The 27,379-nt window shown below is 42.5% G+C and overlaps 1 protein-coding gene across 4 annotated transcripts in view; it reads left to right on the top strand.

Moving 5' to 3' along the window:
- The window catches only part of LOC125438790 (spermatogenesis-associated protein 7 homolog), a 68,556-nt gene that overhangs the window by 10,578 nt on the left and 30,599 nt on the right, over positions 1 to 27,379 (top strand). For all 4 annotated transcript variants that reach the window (XM_048507361.1, XM_048507342.1, XM_048507352.1 and 1 more), the window contains exons 3-4: positions 12,983 to 13,075; positions 20,186 to 20,233. In XM_048507361.1, coding sequence (XP_048363318.1) covers positions 12,983 to 13,075; positions 20,186 to 20,233 — 141 coding nt within the window. The remainder of the gene's footprint in view (positions 1 to 12,982; positions 13,076 to 20,185; positions 20,234 to 27,379) is intronic.

The following is a 27,379-nucleotide window of genomic DNA, read 5'->3' as shown; positions in this document are numbered from 1 at the left end:
CTAAGTTAAGAAATATGCAACATAGAATAGATTTACTTAATACAATTGTTTAGAAAATATTTGTACCTTTCTTCTCTTAAAGGTCCAAAGTGGCTTGCACTAGATCAATGTTAATATTAAAGAGATTTTTTAAATCACCATAAAAGTAGACCATAGAACACAAATACAAGAACAACCAATTCTGCAATCAATATTAAGTCAAATACCATTTGAAACAAAGCTGTCTTGCAAGCTGGCTGGAATGATAACAGAGAAAGAGCAATCATAGCTTCTTTCTAAGTCAGGGGTAGAAAGACAAAACCTAGCATGTTTTGGGCAATTTGGCAGGATTCTGCCTAAATTGGGATTTTACTGATTCACAGGCCAGTACTAATCAGAACTTACTATTACTGTGTGGACAATTAGGGCTTGTTGGCAACCCTAATTGTAGAATTGTGTGACTCTGAGCTGTGTGGGACAGCATTTATGCAATTTATTCTGAAAACAGTTTTCTAATTATATTTTTTGCACTTTTGAGGCACTAGTTCTGAATTCAGATCACAAAAAGCTACCTTACAGAATAATCCTTAAGCAACCATTGTATTTTTGTGTTCTTGCACTACTCTGTGGGCAGAGGGGGCCAATGGATCAGAGCTCTCACAACCAGAATGTCTGAAATGGAGTCCATCTGGTAACTTCATGAGTGAGCACAACAAACAACCTATTTAAGCTGAGTAATGGCTGTGTGTTTGTAGCTAACGGCAGCATGGCACAGGACAAGTGATGCTTACTGTTTGCTGCTTTACAATTCATGCATTTTGGATCATCAGCCAAACAGAAGAAGGATGCTTTACTGCTGTCCTTGTCTATGCATCAAACGGCATTATTGCTTCTTTCAGATTTATGACAGGAAATTGATAACTTTAGATGTGATTTATTCAAGGCATAACATGCCAAAGGAATTTATTCCAGTTTCCTCTGCAGATACCGGGTAAATTAGTAATTATAAAACTAGAGCTATAACAGCAGAATATATTAGTTTGGGAATATGAAAAGTATCCTTGCAGAGATGACTATTGATACTTTTACTGCTGCCAATTTATCACTCTCTGCACTTTCTAAAGCTGCTTTTAAATGTTCAGTGGATCTGGTGATGAAAGCGAATACTAATTCCTGTTACCAGGAGATAGATACAGAAGTCACCAGGCTGAGTAAAGCATGAAGATTCTCCAGTCTAAGACTGAGGGTGGAACTTTTTGTAGAAAACTGACATGTGTCCAGTTCAACAATATTAGATAAAGTGTGTGTGTGTGTGTGTGTGTGTGTGAGTGAGTGAGTGAGTGTGTGTGTGTGTGTATATATATGTATGTATATGTATATGTATATATATATATATATATATATATATATATATATATATATATATATATATATATATATATATATATATGTGTGTGTGTGTGTGTGTGTGTGTGTGTGTGTGTGTGTATGTGTGTGTGTGTGTATATATATATATATACATATATACAGATACCCTGATCTCTCTCTCTCTCTCTCTCTCTCTCTCTCTCTCTCTCTCTCTTTCTCTCTCTCTCTCTCAGGGTATCTGATGAAAAAAGCTTTGACTATCAAAAGCTTCTACTACAAAGATCTTGTTGTTCTCTAAGGTGCTACCTCCAGAGTGACCCAGTGTCACTTTCAGGTGTTTCCAGAAGTGACATCATAACTCACATGATGATGCACACACATACACATCCCATTTGCTGGCTATATTATTCATAGCTTTTTTCTTTGTCCTCCATGACTTGTTTCTTTTGTATGTCCTTTTCCTGTAAGTGTCTAAAGCTGTGGTATTGGCCATGCTGGCAGGGGCTGATGGGAATTGTAGTCCATAACATCTGGAGTGCCAAAGGTTCACCACCACTGGAAGCTTGAACCCATGATAACTATGTCCTTATCATGTCATCTTCAACTGTGAAAGCAACGACCTACACAGAGGAGGCTTCCAGCTCACCCAAGCTATGTGTGGGATTTGGAAAGAGCTGACCAGTCTTCTTCTCCCTCCCTCCCTGCTTTGGGGGGCAAGGCTGGAGTGGAGCAGGCAGGCTGCCTCTCCCTCCCTCATTTGGGATGGTGGGGCCATGGCAAGGTGTGTCTGTGGGGGGGCTTTTCCCATGCCATTTTCCCCTCATGTAGATGTAAGGAAAAATATGTATCTCTGTGAGGAAGCGCTAGAGGTTTACGGGAGCGGGGGGGGGGGGAGGTTAAGAATGAAAACTGGAAATTCAGAGAACCTGCTAAGTCAGTTGCTTCAGTGTTTCAGCAGTATAGTAATAGGTTAATGCCATTTTTTTAAAAAAAAAGAATAATTCATCTTCAGAGTGGAGAGAGGAGATGCCAATCCTTCACACTATTTAAAATAGCACCTGTAAACAACTGCTCAGGAACCAATTTCTTTAGTGTTGTGTTCTCTGATTCTCCCACATGTTGTGGGCATAGGAAGATGTCTGGGGCAAAGCTCTGTTTCCCTTGGTGGTCTATTGCTAAACTTGTCCTTTAAAGGCAAGAACAAAAAAATGTGGTTGGGTAGCTGTTGAAAGAGTTTTGCTTCACATAGCTTCAGTTAATGCAGAGTTGGGAGCCATTTTGTTGAGCATTCTCTTTTCCGACACTTCCACATGGGCACTGATTATCCAATTAATAAACAGAGAATTGCCAGTGGCAACAGTTTTGATGGAGGAGAAACGGTCTCTAGCATTTCTGCGCAGTAGCACTAGACTCCCTGTGCTAAAAATTTAAAAGTGGGGAGTTGCTGCTATGACAGCACTGTGATGCCATCAGTATTTCTGATTATTTGGCCATGTACAGAAAAAAAATACTCTGACTCCCCAACAGAAGCGATTCAGAGGAAAGGGCATGCCTGCAGAATAATTTTCCCAAGCCAATTTAAATGCAATCAGTCATAAGTTGTGCATGTGGAATAGCCCAGAGAGAAGGCAATGAAATGAACATTTGTTAATTCAAACCAGGAATTAAACGATTGTGAGCTGAGTCCTGGTGCCACAAAGTACTTATAAATAAAATATGGAGGTCAACATTACAAAAAGTGGGAGGGGGAAGTTGGAGGAAATTGCCCTTCTCTGTCAACAAATGTGCCATTCTTCCAGAGCAACTGACACTATGCCAATGGGGTAGCACCCTTGTATTAACACAATAATCTGCAGCTGTGAAACCCAGTTTCTGTCATCCCAACACATTCTGATGTGACCAAAGGACAGCAACAAGAGCAGGATTGTGCAGATAGTTACTTCTTTATTTACTCCAGACATTCCCATGGTTCTTTACATAGTTTGCAAGGTGACTTACATAAAAAGAATGGGAGGAAAAAACAGCCCTGAAAGAAAGGCCTTGTCTCAACCAGCCTATCCAACTGAACATGATTAATAACCTCTACCAGCAGTGAAATAACTACACAATAACACCTCCAATAATAAGCGTTTGAATTTTTCATTCAAAGTATGAGGATGAAAAACAAGCCCAAATTATAATCTGTCACTAAAGGCTTTGGCAAACAGAATGGTTTTATCTGGTGGTGAAAACTCAAGATGGTAGGCATTAGATAAATATGCAGGTACCACAATCGAAGTGTCACCATAAAAATAGGTTGGCTCTTTTCTCAATGGCTCCCATGAATTTCTAAGGAACAAAGTAAATAAGGTGCTATTTGATAAACAGCTGTACTGCTCTACAGATGTTGACATTTCTTAATTTATGTTTACATGTTAATATTCTGCGTTGGATACTGCGTTAATAATCTTCTGTGTTAGTATACCATGTTACTAATTTGAAGTCAGATTTGGAAAAGGTTAAAACATGTTTTTAAGTGATGCTGAGTTTGGTTTTGCAATGGTGCACATCCAAAAGGTGGAGCCATGAATGGTCTGTCTTCTTCTAGTGCAGCCAAACCCTGTACATGTTCACTTGCAAATTAGACTCTGTTGACTTCAGTGGGACTTACTTTTAAGTGAGTATGCATAGGCTGCCTTAGCGTGACACCAAGAAGGGATTTTCTGCTTGGGAATGAATGTGCTGTTCATTAAGACAGCATAGCCACTACATTTCAGAGACCCAGGCAAACATATTCTTTATAGACTGCAGTATTTAACTAGTCTTCTTTAGGCATGGGTCACCAAAACAATGTTAGGCAGGCTTCCTTGTAAGTGTTAACATGCGTTGCATGCTTTTTAATTCAGAATTCAAGGCTGCACAACACTTTTAACCACTTTTAACACTGTAGCAACAGCTTTTCACTCCTGTTCAAAATATTGATTATCATCTGCAGGTGGCAAAGAACAAAGAATGGCCTCACCTTCACACTTCACACTTCCACAGACTTAGAGGCAGAATTCTGGATTAGGCAGGATGTGCTCTGGCAAAGCAGTGGTTATGCAATCTGTACGACCAAGCAACATTTACAACTCCAAGATGAGAACTGTTTTCTTCTTATATAACAATAAGAATAACATACACATTTGCACCATAAGGTCACACATTGTTTTATGCACGTAGTCAAGCTCAAGAGGAAACCTGGGGTTAGTACCAGTCTTATGTACAGAACGTTAATATAAATATTGATACAATACATTATAGAATACTTTTATTGGCACATATAAGGTTTGTATTTTGCAAATATTCAGTGTGCTAAAGGTACAATTGTCAAATGCTCTGCTAGATCTAAGCCACATTCTCAAAGGTAATTCATATTCTTTTTATTTGGCTGTGTATAATAAAAACTACCGTATATTGATTGTACTTATTAAATCTTTCAGCCATTACGCCTTTTTGAAGTTAATTAGCCTCACTAATTAATCACTAAGCAGCAGTGGCATAGTGGTTAAGAGCAAGTATACTCTAATATGGAGGAACCAGGTTTGATTCCCCCCTCTGCTGTCTGAGCTGCAGAGGCTTATCTGGGGAATTCAGATTGTGGATGCTTATCTGGGGAATTCCAACACATGCCAGCTGGGTGACCTTGGGCTAGTCACAGTTCTTCTGAGCTCTCTTACCCCACCTACCTCACAGGGTGTTTGTTGTGAGGGGGGAAGGGTTAGGAGTTTGTAATCCCCTTTGAGTCTCCTATAGGAGAGAAAAGGGAGATATAAATCCAACTCTTCTTCTCACTCACTTCAATAAACCTGAGTTCCTTTCACAGACCCCCTGTCTCCACCTCAGAGGAAACTTGTTTCTCCCATCCTGCAAAAATGCTATGAAAAATCTGTGTGCATAATAGATAATTTGGCTTCTCTTTGTACATGAGATGGGGGTGGGGGTGGACTCATTTTTTTCCTGCAGAGCATAGGTACGAGAGAAGTTTAAGAGATGCAGTTTTGAGGTCACTCGTTTGTGTGTGTGTGTGTGTGTGTGTGTGTGTGTGTGTGTGTGTGTGTGTAAAAGTAAAATCTCAGCAAACATATGGTGGCCCAGCAAGTTGCATTCCAGGCAAGCGAGGAGGTGGTTTGCCATTACCTTCCTTTGTAGAGTCTTCCTTAGCAGTCTCCCTTCCAAGTACTGACCCTGCCTCGCTTTCAAGATTTGGTGAGATTAGACCACTAACTTCTTTCCACAATGATCTTACAGTCCCCCTGCCTTCCCCCCTGCAAAAAAATAATAATGATAAAATAAAACTAGGCTGGGTGACATCACTATTCCACAAGACATTTGGCAGAAGTTCATTTTGGTAGTTTGTTAAAGATTGTTTTATAGAAAAAACTTGCTCTCTAATTTAATTTACTATTATTTCAGTGGGCTTTTTTGACTTTAGGTTTCCATTCAGCACCTATCAATGTAAGATGTAGGGTCAACACTGGAAATGGCTCCAGAAATGTTACTCATCCCAGTTTCCTAAATATACTATGTGTACTTTCTGATCAGCAAAGATAAATTGCTGTGGACCTAGACTTCTGCTGGTGTATGGAATGGCTGGGGAATGCATTCAGGAAAACCACATGAATTATCCTATTGATGCTGTTGCTTCAAGTTGTGGCACAGGTCATTCTGGCCCACATCGCCAATCAGGAATGAAAGCTAAGGCCCATTATGCATAGAACACTTACTTCGGAGCTCTTCTCTGCACAGTGGGCTTGTAATGGGCTCACCTTGCATTCTCTATTTATACGTGTAGGAGGCACTCACTCCTGCCACGAAGTTTTTCTGCAGACCTGGTTCCCCTAACTCCACCCATCAAGTAATCCTTAAAGACACAGATCTCATTACATGCAGTACTCAAGATTGCTGGCTTAGCCCTTTAAGCTGCACTTATATCGATATTACTGTTTCAAAAATAATACCCCTCCCAAATGAAAGAAGCAAAGCCATTTTCTGGATCACAGGGTGCAAAAGAGGGAGACCATCCTAGAGCTGATATTCTCACCCTGCCCTCCACAAACACACACTTTCTGCTGCTGCTGCTGCTGCTGCTGCTGCTGCTGCTGCTGCTGCTGCTGCCACCGCCACCACCACAAGACAGAGAAGCTTGTTATTTCCAAGCACTCTCTTTTTAGTATTATATAGATATCTTTATATATCAATATGAGAATTAGAGGTTGGTGCGAGTTATCTTCTTTTCCATGACTTGAAGAAGCTAGCAATATGGGAGCGGGGAGAAGGTGTGGATGGAAATGCGAGGGAGTGGGAATAATTGTGGGTGTAGGGAAGATGTCTGGGGCAAAGCTCTGTTCACTGGCAAATATGTATCTGGCAGCGAAGCAAATTAAAATTGTGCTAGAAGTGGTCTTGCTTGCCATGGAGAGAATGGAAAGTGAAAGCGGGACTTGAGAAAATATGTCAGTACAAGAAATCTTGCCACAACAGACATTCCCCGCCATCATGCAGCCAACACCTTGTGCATAATCAGCCTAAGACTTCAGTTGCTCTTGCCTTGCCACTGCCAGTAAAAGTGCTGGAGATTAACACAATAATTAAAATCGTCTCTTGAGAACATAGAAGATTAAACAGTCAGTCACTTCCATTATACACCCAAATTTGAACTGGGCTAGCAAAGTGTTCTTTATAAAAATATTAAAGCCAGGGAAGATGACAAAGTCGGATATTAAGCCCATATTTAAAAATTGTTAACATTATCATGCCAGAGTTATTCAGCCACAGAACCTCTGTGTCATGCTTGGAAGAAGAATCCTCAAGTGGAAAATTGTTCATATAGGAGAGCTGAAAATACGTGAAGAACGATATATTTTTAAAAGGATGGCTGCCTGTTTAATTTCCTCGATAAATTCCTGTCCACCCCTGCTTGAAACAGCAAAATCACTCATATTTCTCTTCTTGAGGCAGAATGTGGCCTAGAGTATATTCTGGAAAAAATCCTTTGGGGCAAATTAACAGGCACTATATCTGTGTGAGGACCCATGTGTTTGTCCAATGCAGCAAATTCAGTCCTACAGGATTGTTTGGGGGTCAGGAAAATGGTAATGAGGGAAGGCTTAAACCTCTATCTCCCCAAACACATACACACAATTCTAGACTGAGTAGGGTACTGGCAATTTAGAAAGAAATGCTTGGAGCTCTTTATACAGAATTCATAATGTCTTGTTTTGCCTAATTATTTAATGTTTAGAATTTTCTACAAGTTTTAAAATAAGATTTTAAAATTGAACCATTGCTTGATAAAAGTTAGTAGCCATCACATAAACACATGAAGTTGCCTTCTACTATCTGGTTTATCAAGATAAATATTGCATTCTCAGAGAAGCAATGGCTTTCTACAAGACTTTCACATCTCCTGAGCTTACCTGATCCTTTTAATGGACATGGAATAGAATGTGGGATTGTTTGCATATAAACCAGATGCTCTACCATTGAGCTACAGCCCCATTACTAACATAAAGTGACTGAATCCTCTATTAAGCAAAAACTGGTGATGGCATCTTGTTTCTGCCTCCTAGATCCCTGAATAGTACTCAGACAGGCAGCAGACTGTGATCTTTTACATCACCTACTGTGTGATCCTTTTAAGTGGAGAGGTCAAGGATTGAACCTGAGACATTCCACATGCAAAGCAGAGGCTCTTCTTTTATGCTGTAGTCCCTGTTCCATGAAGGTATCAGGTAATATCTGGAAAAACAAGGCAGGGGAATGAAGATGGTTTCTAGCTGAAGAGAGAGAAGGGAGCTACCAGCAACTAAGGCCCTTTCTGCATGGGCCAAAAGTGGCGGCGGCGGGCCAGTAAAACAGCGTTTTGGCAGGGACTGCTCGCACAAGCGCCGCTGCCAAATTGCTGCAGTGGCGCCTGGCGCCCGCCCAAATGGTGTTTTTTCATCTCGCTCAGGGAGCAAGGTATTTTGGAAACGCCGGCTTCCATTCGGTGCCATGCGAACGGCACCGGGTGGAAGCCGGTGTGGGGCCAGAACTGCGTCTCTGGTCCTACACAGCTGAGTTAGTTTTAAGAAAAACTTAGTTAGAAATAAAAGCAACAGACATCTGACATTAGAAACAAACAGACAGTTTTTACTTAGCAGAATTTAGATCAGTTACAGAATGTGACCTCTCCCGAGGGAGAGACACGCCCTCGGTGCTCTCAAGTGAGAGACACAGAATTTAGATCGTTACAGGAGATTAACCCTCCCGGGTGGCTCTCGAAAGAGACACGCCCTCTATACGAAAGACCCCAGTCTTTAAAGTTACAGAGAGTACAGACGTCACACAGTCCTCCCCTTACGTTTCACGTATTAACCCATACCCCTTTCACGTGCTACAAGCATGTATGGTCAAAATCTAATTGGTCAGATCTGTCTCCTGGTCACATGAAGGCAACCTCTTATTCTGCTACGTGTTCACATTCCTTCTGTTACTCAAACGTTACATGCTGTTAGCTTATGGCCTCTATGCATATACAAAGGATAGCCATAAAACTAGCTTGCTGTCTTCAAGAAAAACCCGTTTTGCTAAGTTTGGCTCCCAGAGAGAGATGTCCTTAGGCAATGCAGTTCTGACTCTACATACTTTTAGATCATAAAACTTCCCTTTACCAGCATGAAATGATTCTAACAATTATACAATGATTCTAAGACAATAGAATTATAGTAAAATACTAATACATGTAAATATGAATTACTCGTTATCATTTCTGTGTTCATTTAACTATATAAAAAACACTTATTGATTTAACTAATCACATTCATTTCTAACCCAAAAACAGAGTAATAAAATGCATCTGCTGTCACGTAGGCCCTCAGTGCCAAGATCCTAAAGATGTTATCTTGCTTGCCCGCATAATCACTGACAAGCTTTGACCTACTGCAAAAATGCAGGCTTTGGGTCACTTACACAGAAGCTCCCATTTTGATTCTTTGCTTCTTTGGTTCATTTGGATTTTCCATATTTCTTGATTAAATACAATTTTTATACACATTCTGATCCGTTCCCACACCGGCGTTTCTCTCCCAGCCCTCCCAAACGCTCCTTACCTCCGGTTGTTTTCCGTCGCATTGTGCAGGCAAGGAGACACGCCCCCTGGCCTCATTCTCCAGCGTCGTCGCTCTGGCAAGGTGGGGCGTGTCCCCTGGCCTCCACAATGTGAAAGAAGGCAACCGGAGGTAAGGAGCGTTTGGGAGCGGTGCAGCCTGTGTGAAGGCTGTGCTGCCGCCGCTTCCAGCAGGACCGTCCATGCAAACGGTCCCGTGGGGGTGCGCCGGCATAAATTATGCCGACGCACCCCCCCTTGGTGCCTGTGCAGAAAGGGCCTGTGTGAAGTAGCTATAACTCTTTGCCTCCTTCCCATCACAGATAGAGCCTGTTTTCTTGTAAGGTGTACATCTGAAAAAAGCCCAGTTGCTTTTCTGGTAAGTGGCCCAAAGTCCTTTTAAAAAAAGTCCAGGTTCCCCCTCCCCTACACACACACACAATTTTCTGCACACAGTAGTATGTTTGTTTTGCTGCATGATGTCTCAGTATCTGGAAGAGCAAAAGTATGGTCAGAAAACATAGCAGATTTCAGGTCATTTCATCTGTTCTCACCTATACTTCTCTGTGTAAAGTATCATCAAGTCACAAGTGACTGTTTTCATGCCAAGAGACTAACAGAGGTGATTTGCCATTGCCTTCCTCTGCTTAGCAACCCTGGAGTTCTTTCGTGGTCTCCCATCCAAATACAAACCAGGGCCAACTTGCATAGCTTCTTCCAAGTGTAATGTTTTTCTGTGTTCCAAAATGATGAAGACCAGAAGAATTAAAAGTACTTCAAGCACGCTACAGGGGTCAGTGCTATCAGTCACAGACCAGGAAAGGGATTTGGGCATCTTAGTTGATAGTTCCATGGGAATATCAACTCAATGCATGGCAGCTGTGAAAAAGGCCAACTCTATGCTGGGGATAATTAGGAAAGGAATTGAGAATAAAACTGCAAAGATTGTCATGCCCTTATATAAAGCAGTGGTGTGACCGCACTTGGAGTACTGTGTTCAGTTCTGGTCACCACATCTCAAAAAGGATATTGAGGAGATAGAAAAAGTGCAGAGAAGGGCAACGAGGATGATTGAGGGACTGGAGCACCTTCCTTATGAGGAGAGGCTGCAGCGTTTGGGATTCTTTAGTTTGGAGAGGAGACGTCTGAGGGGGGATATGATTGAAGTCTATAAAATTATGCATGGGGTAGAAAATGTTGACAGAGAGAAATTTTTCTCTCTTTCTCACAATACTAGAACCAGGGGGCATTCATTGAAAATGCTGGGGGGAAGAATTAGGACTAATAAAATAATAATTAGGACACTGCTTTATATAACACTTCTTCACGCAACGTGTGATTGGTGTTTGGAATATGCTGCCACAGGAGGTGGTGATGGCCACTAACCTGGATAGCTTTAAAAGGGGCTTGGATAGATTTATGGAGGAGAAGTCGATCTATGGCTACCAATCTTGATCCTCTTTGATCTGAGATTGCAAATGCCTTAACAGTCCAGGTGCTCGGGAGCAACAGCCACAGAAGGCCATTGCTTTCACATCCTGCATGTGAGCTCCCAAAGGCATCTGGTGGGCCACTGCGAGTAGCAGAGAGCTGGACTAGATAAACTCTTGTCTGATCCAGCTGGCTTGTTCTTATGTTCTAAGCAGCTTTTAATATAAGAAGCAACTCCAACAGCTTTATGTAACCACTCTCAACTAGCTGAACTGTTTACTTAAACATGCAACTTTAGGGAAGTTATATTTAGTTTTGTGAATTTGAAGTAAGGTTGCCAGACCCCTTCTGGGGCCAAAGAGCTGGCTGGCAGGGGTACAAAATAAGGTCTAGATATATATTTTTTTATTTCAAATTTATATCCCGCCCTATCCGCATGGGGCTCTTGATGTTGCCAGCACAATAGTGTCATTTCTGGAAGCAATATCAGATGAAGAATACTGGCATGATGATCCAGCTCCATCAGAATGAATGCTGGCTGAATCTCCAGAGCCACAGTTGGTTGAATCCTGTGAGCAGCCAGCAGTCACACAGGTGGAGGTCAGTGCTGGCCCAAGCCAAGAACAAGAGGACAGGGCAGTTGGTTCCCCGGTTCTGTGAGGCAGTTCAGACAGCAGGGCCATCAGGCTCTGCATGCTAAATGATGCAGCATCCGGTTGGAGGCCCAGAGACACAGAAGGGATGGCTGTAAGTCAGCACAGAACTCAGACTAAGCAAGAACGCAGGCTGATAAGAGGTAGCTGAAAACAGCAAGCATTGCAGGAGCAACTTTGTGAAAATAACTGTTTCTGTAGTGCCTGCTCTTGGACTGAAGATTTGGCTTTGTGGACCCAGAGTGGATTGATTGATCTGCTTTTGCTCAACGTATTCCCCTTGTTTGGACTGTTTTCCCCAGAAGTGAAAGTAAGCTGTCTATACTCTCTGACTGATCTCAGCAAACAACTGTAGCCAGAGACCCCTGTGTGCTCAGCCAACAACAAAGGGAGATGCTCTGTTATTTGGATAAAACTCTGATATAGACTATTCTTGCCATAGAGTTTTGCACAAAAAACAGAAAATACCAGAGTATCTCTCTCATTACTGGTTATAGGATGATGTCACTTCTGAATGTAACATCATGGTGCTGGCCTAGGCCTCATTTTATGCCTGGACATCTGGACAGCTGGTCTAGCAGGCCAGCTGGACAGCACCAAGCAGAAGAAGCTCAAAGTAGTGGCTCTTCACCCCCGGCAGCAGGGGTCTGGCAATCCTACTTCAAATTAACACACTAGACTAATATAAGGGAATATCTTGAAATTATAAATTCTGTTGTTAATCTAAGATCCAATAAAACTGGGCTAGCTTGGGCCATCCAGGTCAGAACTTGCCTATTTTTGTGTACTCTTAATTTAGTAACATTTCTGAAAAACAATGAAGACTGAAAACCTATACACATGATAAAAACATGAACAAGCAATATGTTTATGGACTGAGATTGAATCCACTTGATTTGCTCCCTGTCTATTCATAATCAGCTGAACATTGGTATAAAGCCTATACATGTGCTAATCTTGGCTTCTTAGTTTTCAGGTTGCATACTACATGTACGTGTGTAGGCTGTGTCTTGGCATCATGGCAAATATATATTGCCAGGTCTGTTTATTCTTGTTGCCTGTAAACATTTGTGTTAGCCGTCTAGAGCTGTAGTCCAGATCGGTCTTTGTATCTGCAGGTGAAATAGGTGTATGCAAATTTCTTTCTTCTATTTCATCTAGGTTCATTAATAAATCTTTCCAGTAGAAGATTTTACTGGAGATTAAATGTAATATTCTCCTAAGAGAACATAATGGCACAGAACACATAAAGAATACACAGACAGTGCTCATACATTATTGCAAACAATAATGACAAAGTAATCAAAGAGAAAGAAACCACCTTAAATTATCACTTGTATTATATTTTGCTGCTGGTTTCTACTACAGAAAATGTGAGAAAAGAGGCCTAACATGCAAAATATTTTTAAAACCTTGTTGACTAAAATACATATTTTCTCCTTAGCCTTTTCTCCAAGTTCTTCCTGCAAGTTGTCAAGTCAGTACATCATTGAAGATCACATGGCAACACATTACAGAAAATTGCTATCTGCCAAAGGTATTTGAAAAGGTGTTGTTTGATTGGAGGTTGGGTGGTTTGTTAGCTGACATTTGTAGACTTGCTTAGATGTTATTGTTGAAACCCCAAATCGATATGCATTGTTAACATATTTTGCAGCAAAAGGTTATATTTACATAATTCGAAATTGTGGGCTGGATCCAGCGATGTGTGAATGGACACACAAGCTCATTTAGCAGGTCCATTTGTGCAAGTAGTAGCGCTCTGGGTGTACTGTAAGGTAGACCAATGACCAGTAATTACAATGCCTTATACAAGTAGAGGTGCAAGTTGGATACAATAAGTTTATCTTGGTGTAAGCTGCTAGTGCATTTTGTAGAACATTTCTGATTGCACAAAGACTCCATAGGGCAGGAAATCTGCAATTGGATCCAGCCCTTTATCTGGAAAACCAAACAACTAATAGAATATTGCAAGAAACACTGGGCATAATCCTCTGGGAAATGTTCCCCTGAAAGCCCCACTGAAATGAATAAGAGCTACACAAAAACATTGCAAAGGAAATGTGTGACTGCCTGTGTTGAATGTGACTATTATTAGCCTGGACATAAACTACTCTTGTTCCTGGTCTTCCTTGTTGCTGCTCCCTGAAGACAATTTCTACTGTGTTGTCTGCACAGCAGACATGGCTTTCTTATGCGGGAAATATGCCACAGGGACAGGGTACAAGCTGAACAAGCCAGAATGGCCCTATGCCACACTTTCTCCTGGTGTTTCTTGCAAAGGCTGCAGCACAGTGGGTCTTTTTGCCTAAGCCAAAAGGCCACAGCACAATAAACCAATTCTTTTTCTTTTTTAGAACAAAGTAAAGCTAAGATGGAGCGGGCCTGGTTGTCATTTGGTCTACCTCCCCAGATTGCTTTCTCACTTTTTCATTTTTTGAACATGCCATAATTCAAAGGTCTGCCTGCCCCTTTTTTGACTGCTCTTTGAGGTGACCTCTGTCCACCTTTGGCCTAATGCATTTAAATCACTTAGCAAATAGCTAGGATTACAGAAGAAGCTAAAGAAGTCAGTCTCACCCATGTGGGAATGTTATGCTTATAAATGTGCAGCAGCATCTGGCCTACCTGAGGGTAATGAAGAGAGAGGCATCCATAATTCACACCTGTTAGGTTTCTGCTTAGGTTTCTTCCGCTCTGCTCTGTCTTGGTACGTCTTGAAAAAAGAGCCTAACTGAACATGAAGAAACTAATTCAAGGACGTTATGTGACCTTTAGGGGATTCTTTCAAACTACTGCATTCCTTTGAGCCAAGGCCCAAATTTAAAGGGACAAATTCTTGGCATTCTAGGCGCTCAAGCATGATATCTCATTTGTTCAAACCCAGTTTTCAGTTTTCTTTCACTCATGCATGATGCTGATCACTGTAGCTAATCCAGCAAGATCCTGCTTTAACTACAGTCATGGCTGCATCTGACAAAGCAATTCAGATGTTTGATCCAAGTTTGGTGGAGAAAACATTTCTCAACATCATTTTCAATCACTTAAACTCTGTGCAGACAGAGCCAGGTTTAAAAACCTAGGTGCAATGCAGATGAAGAGCTTATTTCAGCTGTTATGTTTTAGACATAAGGGGGGGGGGGGACTAAACACAATCCTCCTCATACACATACCATTTTCTCTGAAAAAGCTGAAATTTATATTTTCAACTTCAGTACTTGCGTCCTAAAGTCCTAATTGAGAGAGCCAGCGTGGTGTAGTGGTTAACAGCAGGTGCACTCTAATCTGGAGAACCGGATTTGATTCCCCGCTCTGCCACTTGAGCTGTGGAGGCTTATCTGGGGAACCAGATTAGCTTGTGCACTCCAGCACATGCCAGCTGGGTGATCTTGGGGTAGTCACAGCTCTTTGGAGCTCTCTCAACCCCATCCACCTCACAGGGTGTTTATTGGGGGAGGGGGGATGGAAATGAGTTTGTAAGCCTCTTTGAGTCTCCTTACAGGAGAGAAAGGTGGGATATAAATCCAAACTACTACTACTACTACTACTACTACTACTACTACTACTACTACTACTACTACTACTCTTCTTCTTCTTCTTCTTCTAATTGTATAACTTCTACAAGTCTCTGAGATGCAGTCTGTGTGTGTGTGTGTGTGTGTGTGTGTGAGTGAGTGAGTGAGTGAGTGAGTGAGTGAGTGAGTGAGTGAGTGAATGAGTGAGTGTCATGCCCCCACAGAAGCCTTTATTATTTTTATTGTCAAGTATCAGTTCCCCATAGATAGCATGGGTTTAGTCCTCTGTATAGTCTCCAAAGGGAGGGAATTGTAGTTAGCCCCTGTCCCTTTAAGAAGTTTCCCAAGAGGCAGTCTTTCTGCTATCTCCCAGCAATGCCCCTCTTTAACTCAGTTCAGTTCAGTACAGGTGCCCAAGGAGTTAGGAGGCAGAAGTATTTTGCCACGTCAAAGGTGTACAAAGAGCACGAGGTTTACAAAGAATAGTAGCCTGATAATGACTCAGGGCGTTTTCGCACACACTTTTTATTCCAGAATAAAAGCGAACCGCATTGATTCCTTACCTTTTTAATGTAGTTTCGTCGCTCGATGGCATTCACACATGGCCCGGTAGTCACACATCTTCCACTTGCTTCGCAACTCCCGGGTTTTTGCATTCCTCAGGAATGCGGCGCAAACGACGAATCTGATTGGCTGGCATGCAGTCCTGGGGCAGTCCGGGGGTGGGGCCTAAGTTACCCTGTGAGGCGGGTGGGGCTGAGAGAGCACCGAGAAGCTGTGACTAGCCCAAGGCCACCCAGCTGGCATGTGTGGGAGTGCCCAGGCTAATCTGAATTCCCCAGATAAGCCTCCACAGCTCAGGCGGCAGAGCTGGGAATCAAACCCGGTTTCTCCAGATTAGATACATGAGCTCTTAACCCCCTACGCCACTGGCCGGGGTGTTTTCTCAGTGGTTCTCTTCTCCCGCTCTGGGAGAAGGCACAGGAATACCTTTGTTCCGTTTCCCAGGAGGACTTTTCAGAACTGGATCCTTGAGAAAGAGAGGGGGACGAAAACAGTGGAATGCCCTCTTCTCTACCCTACTTTAGCAGGATGAGAAGGGAAACGGGGGAAAAAACCCACACGCATCCCACCCCACCCCCAAAGGAGGTCTGCAGGCAAATAAGGCACCCGTTGTGCATGACAGCACAAGAGAATATTCTCTGCTCCTCTCAAAGATGCAAGCCGGGCCTCTTTCCAGCCCTCCTTGAAAATCCACATCCTTTAAGCAACATCTCCTGGGCTCCGCCAAAGCAAGCAGGCTTTCGCTTTCAGCCGCCCTCCATTCAGTTCCGGACAATGGGAGGGACAAAGAGAAAAGCAGAAAGGGGTGGTGGTTTTTTAAGCACCCTTCAAGAGGCCATCTGTGGGTCGAGCTACAAGGCGTACACGACCGAACGGGATGAGGGGGGGAAGTCGAGTGAGATGCAAAAGGAACAAAGGAATGTGCACGCGCAGCCAGCACGCCCCGTCGCACTCCCATTGGATGGATCAAATCTCGTCACACGGTGGGCGTAAACCCTCGCTGCCGCCTGATCCACTTTCGCTCCACTTTTGTTTCGCAACTAGGCACCAAATTCTGGGGGGAAACTGCGTTTTCCAAGAAAGTTGCACAAGTATTGAGCGACAGGAAAAATGCGGAACAACGGCTGGAATGTGGAACAGAAAGGGGGTCGGGACACATTTCGGCTTAAGTGTGTGCAAAAAAAGTGTGATACAGCGACGACCTCACATGCCAGATCTGCAACATACGGTGTGTGCAAAAACGCCCTCAAGGAACTTAAAGAAGTGGACTTTCCTGGAAGCGGTCAGAGAAAGAACAAAACTCTATAGCTTCTACTGTCCAGTCAAGCAAGTACTTTATTTTAGACCAGCGGTCGGCAACCTTTACCCATCCAAAGAGCCATTTGGACCCGTTTCCCACGGCCCTGAAGATCTACTGAGCCAGAGAGCGGAGCCGCCTCTAGTTTGGCCCCTCCACTCACCTTTCCTTCCAGCGCCTGCTCTGTGGGGCAGAGGGGGGATGGCGGCTGCTCTGGATGGACACGCCCACGCTACCCTCCGACCCCCAGGGGTCAGAGGGCAGCGTGGGCATGTCCCTCCAGCCCTCCAGAGCAGCGCTGGAAGAAAAGGTGAGTGGAGGGGACACAAAAAGTGGTGCCCTCACGGACAGAGCCACCTCCAGTTTGGCCCCTTCACTCACCTTTCCTTCCAGTGCTGCTCTAGAGGGCTGGAGGGACATACCCACGCTGCCCTCGGACCTCCAGGCCACGTGGAGCCGCAGTATAAGGCTGAAAGAGCCGCATGCGGCTCCAGAGCCGAGGGTTGCAGATCCCTGTTTTAGACAGATGCAGGGAGGAGTTAGGGTCTCCATTCTTCTAAATATTAAACCTTTTATTTGAACTGTTAAACCTTGCTTGTGACTCTCCCACTCTGTTCTGGCTGGGCACAGGGCACCAGAAACAGTTTTGCTTGGGGAACAGAACAGTGAGAGAGAGAATGCTGCCTGTCAGGTGAGAGAATACCTGAAAAATGGCATTATGACCCTTTCCCTCAGCTGGGGGAACTTCTCCACTACATCCACAAGGTTTGTGACTGTAACACAAGCCTCTCAGATTCAGACTAAAGTTCCAGTGACTCTTTCCTCCAACCTTATCTGAAAGGCAAGAGGGGCTATATGAACACCACGGACCATACATTGAGCACACTGTCGAGATACTCAGAATTGAGTTCTGATGAATCTACATAGAAGGAAATATATCAAAATTGTTTCAAAACATTTTCTTTTGCATTCTTGAGGTCTGAAGATTTTGCACTGTTAGGGTGTTAGGGGGACTTCTGCTTCTCTTTTAGAGAATATTGTTATCACATGCTTTCCAATACTGGAATAAGAATTATCTTGATGAGGATCTATTTTTCCTGTGGATTTCCTAAGCAAAAATCCCGTTTTTTGGGAGAACATTCTAATACTCTGTGTAAACATTAGGCAGTACAAAAATGTGAACTGCATTTATAGCACCATGACCTTTCTTCCCTTCCTTTCCTCCTTGCCCCGAAAAGAACCAGCCATGCTAGTAGAGTCACCACAGTGTAGAAGCGCAGGCTGAGTGTGGGCCAGAGAGGAGGATGCCTTGGTAGCCTTAAATCTCCTTACCATTTGCCCTGAGTTATTACAAACACTGCTGTACCAGCTGCTTACTGCTTACTTCGACAATACAGCTGCTTACTGTTTATAAAGTGTCAAGAAACTCTTGAATAAAGAAGCATGATATTCTTAGTCAAACATTTGATACACATAGGAAAGAAATGCTCTCCCCTGCCCACTTTTGCAACTCTATCCATAGAACAGTTTCTTTTACGGTGCAAGTAAAAGACACTCGAGTGACTAATTTCAGTGTGAATCCCATTGTAGGCTAAATCAACAACTAATCTTAACTGGTAATCGCAGGTGTACACACAAGTAAATCCACTGTATTTAGTTGGGTTTGTTCCAGGTAAGTGGACATAGGATTTTACTGTTATAATGCAAACTTAAATCTACTCTTTTCTAAGTCCACTGGTGTCGGTGGCCTTAGAAAGATCTGACTCTGCTTAGAATTGCACATTCCTAAGTGTGAACCCACTGAATAAACAGGACTGACTTGGAATCCTGTTTAGGATTCCATAGAGACTTGGCTGGATCTGTGGAACCCTGACCTAAAACCTTTCAGAGATTAAGGTTCAAATGTACCATTTCCATTGCTTGGTTATAGATAGAAGTCAAAATAATGGAAGAACTTCAGGCTCCCTTGTATGGCACAGACATAGGAGATATTCTGTTGGCTTTCAGTAAACATTTTATTCTGAAATTTTTAAAAAGGAATTTGATCCTTTGACCTTCTAATATACTGTATGCTCTTCCAGTATACAGTAGTCAGTTTATTGCTAAGATTATTAATTTGGAAGGGTTTTTTCCTATGTTAACAACTGTGTCTTGAATTTGTTTACCTAAATAGGAAACACCACATTCTTGAACAAATATTACATTGGATCTGTGATGCACAGCACAGATTGTAGGCTCTCCAACTTGCCTAATCATTGTTTACATTGTCAGTTACTAAGGGGACAATGGCCAAAAGATTGTCTTATTATCTGGGGACTATCCCAATCACTCAGATTTCACTGCATTGTCAGCTTTGTTTTACTGAAATACAACATTTAATCTATTATTCAGGGAAATGGAAACATGTTCAACAGCCTTAATTATTTCAACTGCAAATATCAGCATTGAATCTGAGAAGCAGTATATACAGTATCTTCAACTGTATAAATTAAAATAGCATAGATCAATCAATGTATTATGAGTCACTGTTTTACTTGAACCCAACGTTTCAATAGCAACAATCCACTATCAGATATGAATAGGCTGTTCAATCAGAGGCGTACCGGGCGAAAATGGCACCCAGTGTATAATTGGCTCCCAGCGCCCCCCCCCCCCCGGCTCCCCCCGTGCCCCACTTATGAGGGAGGCCAGGAGCCAGCTTGCCTCCGCAGGGCTCATCTGGGCTGCCCGCCTGAGCCACCCACCACCAAGCTCCACCCCTGGCCTCCCTGCAGCCCAGCTCTTGCCCTCCCCAGGGAAGGCAGGGCTTGGGCTTCATGGCAGTGGGCTGACTCTTTCCCTCCAGGGGCCAACCTGCTGCCACAGTGCCTGTGTGGGACGCCCACCTGGGCAACCCGCTACTGGGCCCTGCCCTCCCCAGCCTTCCTGAAGAGGGCAGGAGCCAGACTACAGGGAGGCCGGGCCTTGGTAGCGGGCAGCCCAGGCAGGTGCTGTAGTGGGGGCCTGGCTCCTGCCCTCCTTGGCCTCCCTGGGGAGGAAGCCAGCCTGTGGCCACAGTGACCAACTCAGCTGGTAAGTGGCAGCCCAGCACGGGGGGAGCTGCCGAGTGGCAGCCAGGTTGCCGCGCCATGGAAGAGGCTGGGTGGTGGGACCCAGCTGGCGCCCGCCGCCCCCCACCACAAAACAAAATGGTGTGCACTCAGGGTATGCCCCTGTGTTCAATGCTTTGAAAATGCAACATTGATAAATACAGAACTTTTTTTAAATTCAGCTGCTGTTGATTCATCTGCTCCAAAGAGTTTGAACATGAGCATCAAATGTAAGTATGACTGTTTTGCTTTCAAATAAATGTCTGGCTTCACTTTGTTTGACCTGTAAATATTTCCTTCAGATGATCTCTCTCTCTCTCTCTCTCTCTCTCTCTCTCTCTCTCTCTCTCTCTCTTTCCTTCCCTATTTTGGTAATATGCATACAATTCAGAAAAACAACAGTATTTTCTGCTCTCAATGTAATACTAAGGAAATAATCATGTGATCTGCTACTTCACAGAGGTGTGAACCTGAGCCTGGGTCCTAGGGAAACCTAATCACAGGGACAATACTAAACCACATGAAGGACTTGGTCTCTGCGGAGACAGCACCTAGAGATGGGATTGGGGAGTCTCTGAGGGTGTGTGTTTTATAATTGGCAGAGTCAAGAGAGGGTTTAGAGGAATCCCAAAGCTTGCTCTGTTTCACCCAGTGTGAATACTCTTTGGTGGAAAGGTTAGATGGTTTAGATATTTGTTCTGGTCTGTGTATGAAAGTTTACCCTGAAGGAAGTAACTTAACAAAAGAAGATTTGAACTGAAACAATATTCTATCTATAACAACCAAGTATTCCTACCTAAGAAAAAGTAGATCTTAATAATCTCTGTAACATCTAAACTAGAAATCCTGTAAATAAATGTTCCAACTTTGTTTTATTGTTAAAAAGCCACAGTGTCTCTTTTGGAGCACCTAAGCCGGCCTGCCAGGAGTAAACAGATTTGGAAAGAAATGTGAGATCTCCTCACAGTGCTAAATTTCCCTCAAAGGCGGCAGTGTGATGTAGCCTGACAGGATCAGCTTTAAAGTGCTTCTGCGTGTACGTGTGTGTGTGGGAAGGGTACCTATGCCCTGCTGCTGAGCTCTGCTCTGAGCTATTGTCTCTCCCTCCGCAGAGTATAGGGAAAGAATCCTTTACAGGGCAGTTGGAATCCTTTACAGTAGTGCCCAAAGGCAGGGATCTCGTTACAACATCCTTAAGACAGTGATGGGATTCAGCAGGTTCGCACCAATTCGGCAGAACGGGTTGTTAAAATGGTGCTTGTAAACAACCAGTTGTTAAATTATTTGAATCTCACCACTGGAGATCATCAATATATCTCCTATACACTTTTGATATGTGTCCAAAAAGGGTTATTTGTTTCATTGTAGTAGTATAATTTTTCTAGATGTCCCATAAATAAATTTGTGATCATGGCGGCCAGGCCACACCCCATACGCACATCCTGGATTTGTGTAAAAAAATTTGGTGTCAAAACGAAAATACGCCTAATCAAGAATTGGTTATCTCTTCTGATTAAGGTGTCAGCAATGACTAGTCTCACCTCCTTGTATGGAATATTAATGTACAGGGAGGAGACATCTAGAGTACATAATAAATAATCCTCTTGACACTTAAAACCCTCTAGTTTAGATATAAGATATTGGGTATCTTTTATGTAACAATCTCTAATCTCTGCTCCCCCAAAATGTGTGACTAACATGAATTGATCATATTGCTATGGTTATTGCATGTGAAAAAGAAAACTGCAATAACTGCTCTTCAAATGGGTGGCTTTATAGCAACTTAATCTTCAATATACCCAACACTGGGCCTTTAAACCTTGCAGAGATTTATGCATCCCCCTACATAACCACTGAAATCAGAAGGGAAGTTCCTACCAGGATTCATACATCATTGATGTGAAGTGGGCTTCAGTATGGAGCTTAGCAAGGAGTTTCAGTAGTTCATAATATTCACCTTGAAGTCTCAATTATTTTCTATATTTATTTCCCCCCCCCCTTTTTTTCTGAACTAGAAAAAAAACCCTTTCCTGCCTCTGCTCTTCTCACTTTTCTTTCTTCACCTGTTCCTCTAATACCGCCCTGCTTATATTTTGGGCATTGAGTAGGGCTGCTTTGATGGAAATTTCACAGGATGCCCATGCCATACCTTTTGTTTTATATACTGAAATATTTATATCCACATTTTCTTTTGACTCAAGGCAGCTTAACTAAGGAATTTTCTCTTTTCAATTTGCTGTGGTCTTCTGAGGCTGTCATACTTTGGTCACATGATGAGAAGACAAGAGTCACTTGAAAAGACAATAATGCTAGAAAGGTTGACAACAGCAGGAAAAGAGGAAACCCAACATGAGATGGATTGACTCTGTCAAGGAAGCCACGTCCCTCGGTTTGCAAGGCTGTTAAGGATGGGACATTCTGGAGGACATTGATTCATAGGGTCGCCATGAGTCGGTAGTACCTGGTGGCATTTAACATACACACACACTGTCTGCTTCTGACCTGTCATTTTACCTGGATCATTTTAGGCGGTGTGGTATATATTTTATGCTGTTATTATGACCTAATGCCACAGGCGTAGCTACCATGGGGACATCCGGGGACAAGTGCCCTGGGCGCCACCTTGTGGTGGGCGCAAAAATTGCAGGTTCGTTTGTGACTTTCTGTATTTTTTACTGTTTTTTACATTTTGGCCTGCAGGGGGCGCAGTCTTTAGGCTAGTGGCACCAAAATTTCAGCCTATCATCAGGTGACTCTCCTGATGATATCAGCCAAGTTTGGTAAAGTTTGGTTCAGGGAGTCCAAAGTTATGGACCCCCAAAGGGGGTGACCCCATCCTCCATTGTTTCCAATGGGAGCTAATAGTAGATGGAGCTATCATTTTGAGGGTCCATAACTTTGGACCCTCTGAATCAAACTTCACTAAACCTAGGTGGTATCATAAGGATAGTATCCTGCTAATACCACCCAGGTTTGGTGAAGGTTGGTTCAGGGGGTCCAAACTTATGGACCCCCAAAAGGGGTGTTTCCAATGGGAGCTAATGGTAGATGGGGCTACTCTTTTGAAGGTCCATAACTTTGGACCCCCTGAACCAAACTTCACTAAACCTGGGTGGTATAATCAGGATAGTCTCCTAAAGATACCCTAAAATTTTGGTACTGTTAGCTTAAATATTGCTCTCCTGACAGGCACCCTCAAATTTTCCCCGGGTTCTCTTTTAAATCCACCCCCTTTGGGTGGGTACTGGATACTGCGGTTACTGCCCAAAAAAGGTTCTTTCTTAGCTGCTGAATTTTGAAAGTGCATAAGTAAAGGTATTGGGCCAGGCACAGTGAATTGGAGCCACAGCTTCTTTTATGGCTTTGCAGCATTTTCTTCTGTCCTATGTATTGTTATTCATGTAGCTATATCAGAACAGAAAAACAAAAGGCTTCCATCCCCAACATAAGTTTGCTGCTACCTATTGCAATAGAAAACATGAAATATTAACTCTGTCACAATGATCTGGAGTTAAGAGTCCTATTTAGGTAGGGTAGTGAAATTTGCCTCCCTCCACACATAGCATAAAATTTTGGAAGCATATATTTACAATGTAGTATAAAAATCACTCACAACTAAAACTTTTTAGCATTTTAATTTAATCTCAGATATATTTCAAGTAGGCCTTTGAATTTTTCTGTGAATCTTCCTTCCTCTTCCATTGAAACTGCAATCATCCCTTTGTTTGGAAATTGTCTGGGGAACCTGTAAGCATGCAGTCTCTTCTAACTCATCCACTTGAAAAATGTGTTCTACAGCACATGCCATTGTAGAATATAGAATTATAGAATATCACCATTGAGAATTCTTACTATTTTTAGTACAAACTTCCCACAGAAGACAACCACTTTATATTGAAGTAGCATAGAAGCTGTTGTGTGTCATCACTATAGGAACCAAGCCTTTAGGCTTTAAAAAATAAATTTATTGATTGCAACAGGTCAATCCTCAAAATGTGTCCCTAGAATGACTCCTGGGATATTTACAAATATGGCAGGCATACAACTTTTCAGACAAGGAATGTGTAGAATTATTTAACTTCAAATTTAATTATTTATCACTTGGAGACTTAATCTTACTTTCCTTGTTCCCCACAGAATGTTAACTCTGATTTAAGCTATTTAAAATTCTTTTAGTTGTGCAGTTCGTTAGGATTTGGCTTAGGGTCGGAAATTAGATTGGTAAGTAGCAAAACACTACTAAGCAAAACTAAGTAGTTATTTTCACATAGAGGAAAGCAGAAACTATGCTACATTGAGCTAAGTCTACTTGGGCCAAACAGTGTCTATTATTAAGGAGCGGAGCTGCAAACACCCCCAAATTGCCCTGCTTACCATATCCTGACAACTGTAGATACTAACAAATCAGCCAATTTATGTATTTCTCTGGCAAAACAAACATTATGTATACGGTAGTCTACGTTCTTCAATAATCCTGGGCTACTTTTTACATACAGTACAGACTTTATTACGGTCAAAGACCAGAAAAAGTTACAATAGAACCAAACTTTGACTTTTTACATATATTTTCCTATAAGGATACAAACCTTAGCGGTTGTGGGTTGTTTTTGGTCATGGACAGAGAGCAAGCTATGCTCATTGTGATTCATGTTGCACCTCTTTGCTGACGGGTCCAAGAATGGGCTGAATTTCTGATCCCAGCAACCACTTCTTGGTATGCATCTCATGTAACCAGACAAGCTGTATAGCTTCCTATGTCATCTAAATTTCTAAGGCATCTATTGTTTTCTTTTTGCCTCTGGTTAAGAAAATCTGTGTGTTCTGACAGGGGAGATTCTGATTCTCATTTAACCTCACATTGATGTCTGTACTATAAGCAATGATCTCTACTTCATGTTCCAATAAGTAACAGCAAGGGAAGACTTTGAAGTATCATGTAGTGGTAAGGTCTTTCAAATTCTTACCTTCTGTTCTATCTCCCAGAATCCTAAGGGGCCGGGGGGATTTTGTGCCCCCACATGACCCAAATTCGTGCACCCAGTGCGTTGCGCACCCCCCCTCCCCCCATCCCCTGGGAGCTTCGCCGCTGGAGCAGGCTGGTCCAGCCTATCCAGGTTGGGACAACTGGCTATAGTCCTTCACAATGGGGGGCGGGGGCATTCTAATATTTGTACTGGAAATGAAGAATGTGTCTGGAACATGCATGTGTGTGTTAAGTGCCATCAAGTCACTTTTGACTCATAGGAACCCTATGAATTAATTACCTTCAGAATGCCTTGTCATTGACAGCCTTGCTTGCTCAGGTCATGCATGCCTAGTTTCATTTCTAAGTATTCAAGGGAAATATCATGGGATGAGCAGTGAATGTTAAATGGCAGGTTAATCTGGAGGGTTCACTCTTGTCAGCTAAAGATATTTAGACATGTGCTAAAAGGGCGGGAAACAAAAATCTTCATAATCATCAAAATACCCCTAGTGTTTTTACAGATGGTTGGCAGGCACTGTAAAATGGCTGAGAAAGTGCTCAAGTGCTTCTTGATTGACTAAAATCCCCCATTTGTCTAGAACAGGAAGTAGGACACTGGAGAAGTGACATATAAATGTCCTAAATAAATAAACTATGAACCATAAATAAACTATAAGAAGCTATTTGGAAGACACTTGGATTATAATATCTTAAGTGTTTTGCTGTTCGAGCATGACCTGATTTGCAAGGCTCTTTAAAACAGTGCTAAGGATTTGGTGGGCCTGACCTGGGTGGTCAAGGCTAGCCCAGTCATGTCAGTTCTCAGAAATTAAGGAGGATCACTCATTAGGAAAAAGTTATAGCTCTCAGGATGAGCTGCAATAAATGTGTTCTTTTGGTTAAGTGATCAGCACTACAAGCTTGGACAAGTGAGTGTGTTGTGACATGCACCTAATGGCAACAGCATATAATATCAGTAACTAAATGTTACACAGATAGTAAAAGTATTATATAACCACTTGGGAAAAGAAAGAGTTTCAAGAGCTTCTAGCAAAACTGAGCCCTGTTTTTCTTAAACAGGAGGAATGGTACTGCAAAATCTTATTTAATTTCCTCAAACACCAAAGAATCATAGAGTTGGAAGGGACCATATTTGCCATCTAGCTCAATGCAGGATGAACCTAAAGCATCCCTAACAAGGGTTCATCCAGCTGCTGCTCAAAGACTGCGCTCGGCCTCCTTAGGCATCTAATTCCATTGCTGAACTACTCTTACTGTAAAAAAAAAAAAGAAATTCTAATATCCAGCCAGGTTTTTTCCACCTGTAATTTATATTCACTACTGTGAGTACAAATCTTTGCTGCCAACAGGAACAGCTCCCTGCCCTCCTCTAAGAGGCAATCTTTCAAATATTTAAACACAACAATCATGTTTCCCCTCAACCTCCTCCTCTCCAAAGTGACCATTCCCAAGTCCCTCAGCCTTTCCTCATAGGGCTTGGTCTCCAGGCCGCTGATCATCCTCGTTGCTCTCCTCTGCACCTGCTCATTCTGTCCACATCCTTTTTGAAGTAAGGCCTTCTGAACTGCACAAGTACAGCCTGATCAATGCAGTGTACAGCGAGACTATGACATGTGAGATTTGAATATCCTGCCTCTGTTGATTCACCCCAAAATCGCATTAGCATTTTTTTTGCCACTGCATTACACTACTGCTCATATTTAGCTTTACAGTCCACCCATACCTCACAATCTTGTTCACACACACTGTTTACCAAGAAATGTATCTACCATCCTGTATGCATGCTTCTCTTTTTTGTTACCCAAATATAAAACTTCACATTTATCTTTACTGAATACACCTTGTTCATATCTGCCTGCTTTTTCAGTGTGCTCAGAACTTGTTGAATTCTATCTCTGTCTTTTGGGCTGATAACTACTTTACCAAGTTTAGTGTTATCTGCAAATTTAATGAGTAGTCCACTCGACCCTTTCTTTCTGATCTTCATAAAAATATTGAAAAGCATCAATCCCATAACCAGCCCTTGTAGCACCCCACTGGATACTACTTTCCAGTCAAATGAAATGTCTTTGACAACTACGCTTTGGGTACAGTTCTCCAACCAGTTCCCTATCCACCTAGCTATCCTAAAGTCTAGTACAGTCAAAAGATTCACTTAAATCCAGGTAAACAACACTAACAGTGTTCCCTCAATCCAGTAAGCTCATCATACAATCAAAGGAAACAAGGTTGGTCAGGCAAGGACTTGTGCTGACTTCCTCGGATCACCAAGTTGTCCTTCAGATGCTCGCAGATTGATCCTTTTAAAATCTGCTCCAGTATTTTCCCTGAGACAAAGTTTAGGCTGACTGGCCTATAGTTTCCTGGGTCATCTCTCCTCCTTTTTTTT

Source organism: Sphaerodactylus townsendi, linkage group LG01, assembly GCF_021028975.2.
Source record: "Sphaerodactylus townsendi isolate TG3544 linkage group LG01, MPM_Stown_v2.3, whole genome shotgun sequence".
Taxonomy (NCBI): domain Eukaryota; kingdom Metazoa; phylum Chordata; class Lepidosauria; order Squamata; family Sphaerodactylidae; genus Sphaerodactylus; species Sphaerodactylus townsendi.
The sequence above is the reverse complement of the archived record's forward strand: the minus strand, read 5'-3'. Positions and strand labels throughout refer to the sequence as shown.